Source organism: Clupea harengus, chromosome 14, assembly GCF_900700415.2.
Source record: "Clupea harengus chromosome 14, Ch_v2.0.2, whole genome shotgun sequence".
Taxonomy (NCBI): domain Eukaryota; kingdom Metazoa; phylum Chordata; class Actinopteri; order Clupeiformes; family Clupeidae; genus Clupea; species Clupea harengus.
In genome coordinates, this window is record NC_045165.1 from 19,991,471 (window position 1) to 20,003,829 (window position 12,359).

At 44.2% G+C, this 12,359-nt stretch overlaps 2 protein-coding genes across 5 annotated transcripts in view; one reads left to right on the top strand and one right to left on the bottom strand.

Annotated features, from left to right (window-relative positions):
* nid2a (nidogen 2a (osteonidogen)) overlaps positions 1–3,222 on the bottom strand; it is a 37,294-nt gene extending 34,072 nt beyond the window's left edge. For all 4 annotated transcript variants that reach the window (XM_031579907.2, XM_031579909.2, XM_031579908.2 and 1 more), the window contains exons 1-2: positions 2,914–3,222; positions 1,627–1,929 (exon numbers count right to left, since the gene is read on the bottom strand). In XM_031579907.2, coding sequence (XP_031435767.1) covers positions 1,627–1,929; positions 2,914–3,117 — 507 coding nt within the window. In that variant the 5' untranslated portion in view covers positions 3,118–3,222. The remainder of the gene's footprint in view (positions 1–1,626; positions 1,930–2,913) is intronic.
* Positions 3,223–6,945: 3,723 nt separating this feature from the next.
* Positions 6,946–11,706, top strand: ptger2a (prostaglandin E receptor 2a (subtype EP2)). The gene is made up of 2 exons (XM_031580792.1): positions 6,946–8,139; positions 10,355–11,706. The coding sequence occupies exons 1-2, from the start codon at positions 7,339–7,341 to the stop codon at positions 10,664–10,666; spliced, it is 1,113 nt and encodes a 370-aa protein (XP_031436652.1). The 5' UTR covers positions 6,946–7,338; the 3' UTR covers positions 10,667–11,706.
* The last annotated feature ends 653 nt before the right edge of the window (positions 11,707–12,359 follow it).

The following is a 12,359-nucleotide window of genomic DNA, read 5'->3' on the forward strand; positions in this document are numbered from 1 at the left end:
TCTGGTTCTCTGAGTAGAAAGAGCAGAGAAGTCTGCCCCCCACCCCATCTACTTACTGCCAGACTCTTCAGAGCTGGATCAGAACCTCTTACCGCAATACTTTCATAATTTGTCTTCCGAGACTACATACCGATTCTGATGCTTCATCAAAACTACGACACAAACGCAACAGGCAATTGTTTCTCGTGTCAGTGAGGTCCACTGCTAACAGAAGAACACAATCCACTTCTAATTATGTGTAGTCTGGGACGACTGAAAAAAATGCCCTGATCCAAGGTTATGTTTTAAGAACACGGTTTGAGGCTGTGGCTGGGAAGTGAGCCCTCGCAAAAAAAGCATTTTTCGCTGCAATCACAGCCAGTAAGCAAGAGAAGAGAGGACTTAAGGCGCAGCTGTCCCTCGCCATAACACAGCTCAGACACCCACTGCCCAACACAACGCAAAGCAGCACAACACAACACACACACACACGCACACACACCCACACACACCTCAAATCAATACAACAGAGAGGCCTGTGCGATCCAGATCGTTAGAAGCAAGCAGAAACACTCAGGACTCTTTCCTCTGTGCCTTGTGTGTCTGCAGTGAAGCCTGTCCACTCAAATTAAAGGTCCCTGAGGCTCGCTCCAAGAGTTTAGGTAATGCTATTAACATAGCTTAATTGTTGTGGGTGTTGGAAAAGTCAGACTTTGCTGGGGGTGAGGAAAGGAAAAAATATATAAAGACAAAGAGGAGCATGTCTAAGCTACGGATACATTTCAGAATTCAATTCTCCTACCTGCTGTAAAAAAAGAGAAGAAAAAAAAAACATTACAAAACAAAATGTGGTAAAACATGAACGATAAGCAGTTTTTACGCTTTGAATTGTTGACCATAATTCAATGGTATGATTCCTTCCATTGTCCCAGAAAGCTATTTATCAAAGAGGGCTTTAGTGCTTTTGGCCAGAGACAGAGTCTGCTGTTCTCTGGAGTACTGGGACTAAAGCAAGACAATAAATAAGAGAACACAGTCATTCACTTGCATGACACTGAGGAAGGGGTTTACACCGGCCATCTAAGCCAGAAAAGTCACTGAGAAGACCTACTGATGCCCCTCTGGAACCCTTGGTAGAACATTCTACATGACCAACATCCCGCTTCCTGTTGTACCAAATGCATACATAAATTTGGTGCTGCACGGACCATCCTGGTGACAAAATTTGCACAATGGACCGCGTGCGGACCTTAACATAGCCGTGTCAACTTATTTACTTCTGACCCATCGCTGTAACGGTGCTAGTTTAGATGCAAGTCCTGAACTGACTTAGTTACGGTGTGCTTATCTATTTCCATGCATTACTGTTAGTGTGCATGACTCTAAAGGCACAAGCAGGGCTTTCTTCAGGCGGGAGTGAATCCGAATCTATACCCTTAGGAGTCATTATTAATGTGTTGTTACATAGAGCTCCCATTGTTTGCCCAGGTTGTCCTCAGGGGGTAGGATTAGTCTGAGGAGGGGAAGGGGGGGTAGACTGATGACCCAGTCTGATAACCGGAGCCTCCAGGGTGGGGTCAAGAGGTATAACGCCACACCCTAAGGGTTCAGAGGTCACACAACTGAGACACTTTTTAATGCTCTCACCCTATTGGACGGTCCGATGCTGCGGGAACCCTCCTCGTAGGCCCCGACGTTTTCCCAGGTGACGACGACGGCGTGGGTGGGGTTGAAGCGGGCATCAGGGAAACCACGGTGCACCTCCATGGCGACACGGTTGAGGATATTGGGTGACTCTGTCTGACGGTAGTAGATGGTGCCACGGCCGTTGCTGGTGTCGAGGTCAGCCAGGAACGGGGCGATGACAGGGAAGTCAGTGGGGAACCCATCGTCCACATACTGCTTCTCCATGGGCAGGTCCAAGGTTGAGATGATCCCATTGGTGGCAACCTGTAGAGCCAGCAAATAACAAGCCAATACACCATGGTTATAGAATCAGCAGGTCCCAGAGCTCTAACAGCCTGTGGGAGCTACACTCTAAGCTCTGTATGTTATTAAATATATATAATATAAACTAAATATAGGTATTGCATCAATGTATAACCTAAATGAACTGTCCCCCCAGGATGCTAATAAAATATTCTGTCTGTATCTTTATCTGTCTGCATCTATTGTCCCTTGCTTTTTGTTCTGCATAACCAGAGGTGTGAGATTCCAGTGCTGTTTAAACCTGAGCTAATGTATAGCCAGTGAATAGTAGGTTGTTTACAGGGTCGTTATCTGTTTGGGTAAAGCTGCGGTGCTGAGTTGAGACATTCACTGGAATACACATTGTCTGGTCAGTGTTATCTGATTTTTGAAATCCTCCAAAGTGCCATGAACAATGCATAGCCCTAATCAAATACATGAGTCCCAAAAACCCAAAGGTTGTTCAATGCATGTTTCACTATTAAGGCGAGATAGTGCTTGATTTCGCAGCATTTCCAGAATAAGCGAGATTTAAAAATGAAAAGGTGAATTCCTAAGGCATCATCGGCATTTCATTATGTAATGCCGTAGGGCCAGTCGAACTTCAACACCTCTACGCACAAGACCTTACGCACGTAGCGTTCGAGGAATGGCACGACCCAAATGGCACGAAGCCCACTAGAATAACACTGCCTCCTAGAATCCCACTCATCATACTCAGGATTGCTGAAGTAACCTTTGAACCAGAGTATGCAATGGGTATTTAAATGTATATCCCATATCAATACATCACAGACTATGCTGTGTACAAACATATTCCATTGTGGAATATGCTGGCATATAATGTAATATTATTATAATATTAATGCATATGAAAATGTATAAACACCGTCTCATAATAGTATGAAGATTATACCAAACACTTAAAGCACTTGTGATGAGAAACATGATGAAGGTTGGACTTACGTAGAGGTTGGGGAAAGAGGCTTCATAGAAATGCATAGGTCTGGTTAAAACTATCACTTTCGAAGTTTCATCGTCCCCTTCTTGCAGGGTTAAATCCCCGCTGAGTGGCCCATAAGGTAAAATGTCTTTCCTGTGAATGCCTTTTACCACATACACTATCCAGCAAAGCTTTATAAAAAGTATCGTAAACTTGTTCCGAGTCATTATTATTCTACGAGGAGCGGAACAGCATGGATCAACCAGACGCACAAGGGGATTCACCCGGCACTGCCAGCGCTCTAAGATGTTCGGTAATTTCTGCTGAAATTCCAAGCCATCCCAACCTCTACCTCTGACCCACACGCTCAAAAAAGTTTGGAGGGAGGGCCCAGCGGACGGAAAGAGACGGGGATTGGACATAGCAGTAGGCAGTCAGTGCTCCGAGCGACATCTGGTTCTAATTAAGAGAAAATACGAATTCTAGAGAAATAGCCACAATTGAAGGTTTCATTACACAAGCTGGTTTACGTCTGGGGAACAATTTTATTTATTAAAAGTTAAAAGTTATTTGGGGTTAAGATTGCCTTTGGCTTTGTGTCAAGGCTTATGTTGCGATTTTGAGGTCCAGCATTGCACAGCATTACAGTATAGGTTAAAATCGATCCGTTTTCCGTGCCTCATCAACGCAGGGCTTCTCTAATTGCGACTGTATACCTGCTATACCATACAAGTGATAATTGTTGAATGAAATGTTGATAACAAGAGAAACTTTTAGAAATACTCTAATGATTCATCTGAAATTGCGCAAGGTAAACTAGTATGGATATGCACACTGGAAATTATGAGAAGTTGGCTCCAAATGGGTTAAATCAACCAACTTACCATAAATGATTAAGGTTTGTCTTACTGCAGTTTTCTTATTTAATATCGTAATATTTACAAAATAAGAGTTTTACAGACCTACAAGTGGATACGTAAGTCCAAACCAGAATGTTCGGGCTGAATTGTGTAGAAATTGTATTTGTGTTTTCATTACGCTAAACCAGCAGAGGCGGACACTTCAGCTTTTACTGCCATCTTGTGGGCATTATAAGAAAAGCGCTTAAAATCATTCTTATTTCTTACCCACTTTATTACAGCAGCGTCAAAACATGTGTCAAAAACGTATTTTAGATCAAAATATAGTGCACGTTTGAGAAATAAAAAAAGGAAATGCTAACATCGTGGATGTATGGGTTGTAAGCTGACCTTAGTAAGTTGGCTCCTACAAAACACCTAAAATACTAATGAATAATGAGCATAATAATTACACCCAGGTACTGTATACCTGGAGCAGGGGTAGATTGATTTTCTGCGCAGTCTGGTATCTAGAGCAGTAAACAGAGAGCCGGTCCTAACGCTCGTCATCAAGCAGGTGCTGTAATACATCTATTTGATCACAAGGGGGCACAAAATGAAAAGAAAACAACACTTGTTGAGGGTAACCTTTGTGACAAGAACTACTGCATGTGTCAACGATGACTTGTAAAATGGGGGAAAATCAGAGACAAATCTTTGTGTAATACCCATCTGCCCTAGATTTAGTAATGATAAAAACATTCAAATCAAGAGGCTGGTATTGATAACACTATTGTGAAAAACACAATTGGAGAAAACAGACACTTTGATGGGGACAGTTTATTGATACCGTCACATTCATGGGTATTTAAAAAGATCTCTCTATAACTCACAATAACAATGTTTACTGAAGCACACATATGGCAGCAAAAGGTACGCATGAAATTAAACATGACATTGACTATGTAATGCACTAATCCCCATTAAAAATAAACTCTCATTGCAACTGGACTGCTGCCATTAAGACAGCAGTATTCGATACAGCATATAAATATTTCAAGTATTCATCCACATGGCTGCATGCCAGTCAGTTGCCAGGTGTACACAATGTAACGTTATAATCGCACCCACCCTTGGCAGAGCATGGAGCGTGGTGAATGTGATGTCGTGGGACCATCAGTGAAGACAGAGAGTGGCTGTGGGTCTGCAGCTGTTCGAAAATGTGCAGAAGCCTTGTTTTACGCACAAACTGTGACAATCACAGGAAAAAGCATGGCACCATGAGCAGCCAAGCCAAATAGCAGAGGAAGAGAGAGAGAGGGCAGGTATTTGTAAACACACACTATGCCAGACATGTCTTGATGCTGCTTTTTTCTCTTTTTTCCTAAAGTTTTCTTTTTTCTTTATTCTTTAGTCATTTTTCATTCATTTAAAAAAATACATATATAAAAAAAGGACTGACTGTTCATCTGACTCCTTGCATCCCAAACTGTCTGGGCATTCTGGCACTAAGGAAGTCAAAAGGGAGAGCGCAGAGTGACAAAATCTGTCTTGACCATCTAACTAACTTGGACATCGGAATTATTTGTTTTTAGATACAAAACTATGTAAACAAAGAAGCCCAAAACCATGACATTAATTAAATAATGTTGTTTTTAGCTACTATTTCCGTTTTTATTTATTTGATTTATGGTTGGCTGTTGGTGCTCCAATTGCAGTCATATCTTTTACAGTCCTTTTAAGACTAATACTGGGAGGTCCCTCGGCGGTGATCCGTTCCTCCCCTGGCCCCCTGGGTAATGTGCTCCGCTTCTTTTCCCAGACTGATTGAAATTGAGCATGATGTACAATCAGGATAAACAAGCGTGACAGTGATACCAGTGCATCTCTGGCCAGGATAAGACCTGATGGCAGGAGGCTTGTATCTTTATGTGTGTGTGTGTGTGTGTGTGTGTGTGTGTGTGTGTGTGTGTGTGTGTGTGTGTGTGTGTGTGTGTGTGTGCCTCTGCTGAGCTCCTCATCATCCTGATTTGCAGTCAGGAACTCACCACACCACAAGGGGCTGTTGGCTACTCTGTTCAGGTCAGCCACAGTCTACTTCCTTTGTTCCAATATTCCATTTTAAAGTGCAATATCAAGGGTCTTTAATGTGGTGGAAAAACAAGACTTAAAATACTACTGAGATTCTAGATCAAGGGATGACTCAAAGGCAAAACTCACAGTATCAGGAAATAGAATTTTGATCTACTCTTCTAAATTGTAATATATGTAATTATGCTATGTGTGGAAATTATTTCTTTTCAACAACATAAAACGGTGTGCATTTAACAAACAAATAAATTACCAAAGTTACTATGTTTGCATCAAACTAAAAAGTCTGAAATAACAATTCATGAGGGGAAAATATTCAGAAGATTTCCACTTCTGATTGGGTCTTAGTGAAATAAATGCAGCCATAAATGTTCTGCCCACAGTCTGTCTAGACTAGGCACTGCTACTTAGTAGCACCATAAAACTCTTTAGGCCCGTCACATACCAGACCTGTCAAATACGTTTTCTGGTGAAGGTATTTCAAAGAAACTGATGGGATATTCGTTGTCAATAGTCTTCCCGAGGGATTCCAAAGCATGAATTAGCGGTGGCTGAAATCACTCTCCTTCAAGCAAACATGTTGCTACACGTAATCTCTGTTGAGATCATACTCTGTGAGTTACCAGAGGATGAGGGCTCCTTACTGACTCCCAGTAAACAAAGCAAAGCGGGCGCGAGGGAGGTTCTATCGTCGAGTTTATTGGGGTATTTATGTTAAAAGATTAGTTATGAGGCGCGAGGGATGTTCTGTGCAGGGGAGAGTGTCAAAGGTGTAATCGCTCACTTGGGTAACATCAAAAACTCCTGTGAGCAAAAGTAATACTTCAGTGATGCTGGACAACTCCATGCTGTTTCGGAAAGGTTTCTTAAAGTTCCATAGAATAACTTAATTATGTGGGCCCATATTTGTAAATCAAACAGAAACAAAGTTTCATGTTGCTGATTTAATTTTGAAATCAGGTTAAATCACTCTTGCAAAATACAAATATTGTGAGAGCAAAGCTGTGTTCTTGAACTCGTGAGTCTTCAAATTGTATGTAAACACAAGTCAGGAAACGACTAGTTCTTATGTTACTTCTCATATTGAACTGTGAGAGAGAGGGTGTGTCGACCTGTCAATGACGTCGCTGCATCTCTTAGCTTCGCCCTCGAACAGCGCATTCACTGCACGCATGGCTCACACGCGCTCCACCACTCTGTGATTCCTCGAGATAGCAGAAGGCGGCCGCATGCACACCACTTCATCTGGGAGGGGGGTGGATATTTTATGGAGTGCTGGAACAGAGAGCAGACACTGCGCGCGTTTTTAGACCATGCCACGGAGTAGGACGGTGCTGTGAAGTTGAATCTGGGCAGTCAAGCAACGTTCTACACAGTCGTCTCTCTGACATAAAAGGGGATCAAAAGTTATAACTCCAGAGTTGCTCCTTACACAAGAGGACTTGGAATGACTGGGGCGCCGTAACTTCGTCCCCAGAAAACAAGATCAAAGTTTGCCGGAGAGACAATAGTGTTCATATGGAGAATGACATCTGTCACCAAAGAGATACGGTGGAGCCCGGCAGTCCACTCATCAGCGCGATCATGTTCTCCGCCGGAGTCATCGGCAACATTATGGCGCTCGTGCTCCTGGAGATCCGACGCAGGAAAGAGAAAAGCAGACAGCGGCTTTCCCTGTTCCGTTTGCTGGTGACCACGCTGGTCATCACGGATCTCACCGGGACATGCCTCGTCAGTCCTCTCGTACTGACATCATACTCGATCAACACGACCATGATCGGGATGAGCGAGACAGGCGCCGTTTGCCAATATTTCGGGTTCACCATGACTTTCTTCAGTTTGGCAACTCTGTCGCTACTCCTCGCGATGGCCCTCGAGAGATGTCTCTCCATCGGGTACCCTTACCTGTACGGACGGTACATCACCAAGCGCTGTGGATACTTCACCGTGCCTTTAATATATGTAGTGTGCTTTGTTTTTTGTCTAATGCCATTTGCAGGGTTTGGAACATATGTTCAGTACTGCCCCGGGACTTGGTGCTTCATAGATATGAATCCAAGCACTACAGAGGATAGAGTTTACGCCGAGGTGTATGCCACCGTTATGCTCATCGTAGTAGTGTCTATAGTAGCCTGTAATGGTTTTGTTGTCTATCACCTGGTTTTGATGTACCGGAGGCGAAGCAGAATGAACGGTGGGTCCATAACCACACGGAGTAGAAAAGACCGCAGATACTTCTCAATGGCTGAGGAGTTCGAACACCTCATTCTGCTCGTGGTCATGACGGTGATATTCGTCATTTGCTCAGTTCCGTTAATGGTAAGATATATTTATATATATATATATATATATATATAATTTGTATTGTATGTCTATATAAGTTATGGAGCATTTTCTCATGTCTTTTCTGATGTTTAAAAAAGGCAGGTCCTGAGGCGCTTAGGGTAAGCTTTTAGTTTTGACCACGGTCAGCATTACTACAAGACTTGTTATTACTATTACTGCCATTAGTATATAACATCATTAGCTATACATCAAAGCACACTGACATGCCAGCTAGTGCTTAATTAAATATAGGGGCTGCCATTTAGTTAACCTTTAACCTGCCCATCCTCACGCATCAGTTCCTCCTGTTGTACAACTGCACATTCTGTTTGTAGACAACAGGCACACTCAAGGCCATTTCAGCTCAATAGAACAATGCCTATGGAGAAATGGTGATAGATGACAATGTCCTTAAGTGATCAAAATCAATCAAATCAATATGCCACAGCATCCTCTGCTCATCCATTATGGGCCAGAGTTTCTCAGAACGTGTGGACAGAGAGAGGGAGACTCTTACACTATCTAGGCCTAATTAAAGTCTAATCCTCACAGGGACTCTGATCTCGTCTTAGGCCGCACATCCTGTCCTCTCTCCCCGACCCTCGACCTTTCCTTTTTAGCCTTGGAAGGCAATGGCGCCAGCATGAATAATTTAACAGGCTCACCCAGCGATTGTTGTGTATCGAATGGATGTGTTTGAATGGTTGTGTGTGGTGCTCAGTCATACTCTGAGTATAAACGTGTGTGTGTGTGTGTGTGTGTGTGTGTGTGTGTGTGTGTGTGTGTGTGTGTGTGTGTGTTTGTGTTTGTGTTTGTGTGTCTAGTGTCCAACCACACACAGGAGATGTGGTACGTGTGTGTGTGTGTGTGTGTGTGTGTGTGTGTATGTATACTGCTCACTGAAGCTCTGGGGGCCACAGGGCTGTGTTATTGATCCACCGTCTAAGCCAGGCTTCAGGGCCACCATCCTCAGGGAGGTACATGTGTGTGTGTGTGTGTGACAGATAATTAAACCCCAGAAGCCAGGAGCTCTGGAGGGTCAGCTGACTGACGAACACCCCTGAAGGGAGGGGTGATGCTTGGGCTTCTCCTCAGGAGAATGACCCAGAGTAAACAGCTGGAGGAGAAGAGCAGTTAACAACTAGGGCACACTGCAGCTTGTGTGTCATATGATGTCTGACAACACTGGGATAATCCGCATAGCGAATGAGGAGGGATTCTTGTGGTTGTCTTCAGAAATGAGCAGGAAACTGCGCTGGAAGGACCGTTAGAGTGGGAAGCGGTGTGTGTGTGTGTGTGTGTGTGTGTGTGTGTGTGTGTGTGTGTGTGTGTGTGTGTGTGTGTGTGTGTGTGTGTGTGTGTGTGTACACAAGCTGACCGCATAGTGAGCTCTTTCCTTCAGTTTTGGGCTCCCCGGTGAGAGAATGAGTGGGTGTCAGTTCGAGTCACTTTCGCTTCAGACAGAAAGCGTTACTCAGAGGGGGAAGTCCAGCTACAGCTTAGAACCGGGGTGGGGTGCGGGCAAGAGAGGTGGTGAGCTTGAGAAGCTCAGAGCTGGGGGTGCAGTTTAGGAGAGAAAGGAGAAAGGAAGTGGCAGGCTCGAGGAGATCAGAGCCGTGGGCGTTGGGGGTGAGCTCAAGGAACAAGTCTGTCACTAAAGCTGAGCAGTGAGTGAATCAGAATAAAATTGATTTATTAAATGACTAAACACTACCACCTTTACCATACGTTTTCAATTTGTATTCTGTTAACCGTTAATACTAATAAAATGTGCGCCTAGAGGTATTTACTGTCAGGATATTCTGTGGTTATGAGAGCACTTAGAACTCTCATAAGACTAACCTCATCTGGAAAAAGGCCAAGTTTCATTTTCATTTTACATACCTGTTTGACTTTTCAAGAAAGTTTTGACTTAAAATTCAAAGGGTTTCTGAGAAGAACCAGGATGTTTGACAACCATTGACTAATACTGAGCGTAGATGTAACTTGTGATATCATGTGAGTGGTGCACGGGTACTTTTGTATGTTTTTGTAAGTGTGTGTGCTTGTGGGTCTCTTGTGTGCATCAGCATGTACATCTGTGAGAGTGTGTGTGTACATTTGCGTGAGTGTGTGCTTGTGCTGTGTATCGCACACGCCGGTTCTCACACACCTGTTTGACCTGGCTCCCCTTGCTCATCTCCCTCCTCTTCCTCTTCCTCACATCCAGGTCCGTGTGTACATCAACTCCATCAGCCAAAAGCAAGAGAGCCACAAGACGGACCTGGTGGCCCTGCGTTTCCTCTCCATCAACTCCATCATCGACCCCTGGGTCTTCATCATCCTCAGCCCGTCCGTGATGCGCTTTCTCTGGGGTGCCATGTGCAAGACCTTCATCCTCCCCTCCAGGGACTCCCTCTTCCGGAGCTCCCTGGGCAAGAACTCCCTGGTCGTCAAAGACCCCCAGGCCCAGCTGGAGCTGGGCCAGTGCACGGCCATCACGGAGATCTCAAACCCGCAGAAGTCTGCTCAGATGGTGTGACCAAGCCAGGGGTGGGCACAGAGGGCTAAGCTGGCACAGATGCCACGAGTTGGGTGAAGTCATGCATAGAATGCACACGGGTGTGTACCTGATTCAGATTCAGATTCTGAACGCCTCTTAAAGACGGTTGAGAAGAGGTGATTGTAAATAAGCCGTAAAAGAGATGTAAAGGAAGCGAGGCATAGAGGCATAGCAGGTTACCACCCACTTAATTTAGCCCTGGCAGAGGGGACCAATTAGAAGCCTCTGTGGAACTCCCTTCAAAGTAAAAGCCTCACCCTTACTATCCTGACCACCACAGAATGCTGCTTTTTTTTTTAAAGGAGGAATTCTGTTCGTTTATTTTTGTGTCCTCTAAGTTGGGTTTGAAAATCCCCTGTGGTAGCCACACTTGACCTGTGCTAATGTTTTCTAACTCGGGGTGACTGAGGCCAGGGAAACGTAGCAGAGCTTCTAATAACAGTGCCATCCCTGGTTATAGAAGCTGTGGGTGACTTCCTGGTCTTCAAAAAGACTTTTCGAGTTTGCAGCAGTACTAAAAGCATGTTTGTTGGACATGACCTCCCCGCCAGAGGAATGACTTTGGTGTGTGTGCTGCGGAAGCTGGAATTCAAATTCCCATGCGATCCTTTTAAGACTTTAGGAGAATAGAGAGAAGGTCGTTCATCTATTCAGCGACCTCTGGAACACTCGATAGAAAAAAAATGCAGCAGCAACATCAAACAGCATTCTAGCACATGGTATCTGGAGACGCTTGCCACTCGACAGGCTTGCCACATGTTGTCCCACCGAAGCAGTTCACCCTCGCGGCCCTAGACCTCTCGGGTCAAAGGGGTCAAAACACAGGCTCTCCCGGTTGAAGCTTGAACCCCTCCTTGTTTTGGTGCATTACTTCAGGGGGTTTAAGGGGTGTGATGGGTGCTTTGCCAAAGTCCATTATTTTCCATAGGAGCAGACTCATATTCCACTCATGCAGAGAGGGGGTCTGCTGTCTTTGCGCTGGCAAGACACTTAAAGTATTACCAGGTGTATTGGTGCAGCTATTGGTGCATTATTTAAAATGCTAATTTCACCGCTTTTGTGGTTCATGTTGAATGTGTGTGTGTTTGAGTGTGTGTGTGTGTGTGTGTATATGCGGGGCTTTATATGAATGTCTTTGTAGTGATACTATGAATGTAATGTAAAGTGAGTCGTGATTGCTGTTGATGGTAACTTAGTTCATACGTACTGTTGGGAGACTGTTGTGATTGCACTGGACTTTGTCAAGTTTGTCAATGAGATGGCATGTGTACGTTATGTAAGAGAGTATTGTTTATGAATCCCTCATGATTTATGCCATGGTGTATGTTGCCTTAAATCTTGTGTCTGATCTGCACGTGAAAGTGATTTTCCTCTCAATAAAAACATGTTAAACCTCTCTGAGATCCTGTCAGTAATTTGCATGACTAACGCACTTACATCACTCCACCTGCGGCAGTATTCTAAACACCATAAAGCACCTCTGCAGTAAAAGCTGTGCATTTATCCCATCATACATATGGCTTGAAAGAGGAACCGTATATATCATGGCATGTAATTAAGCCCATATGCTGGTGAGAGATTGATGAGGGCATTTAGTCAACAGTTGACATTTACCTTGTCAAAGCATAAAGTATCGGTGCTGAAAAGTTGGCGCTGGGAACCTCAGGTCTTG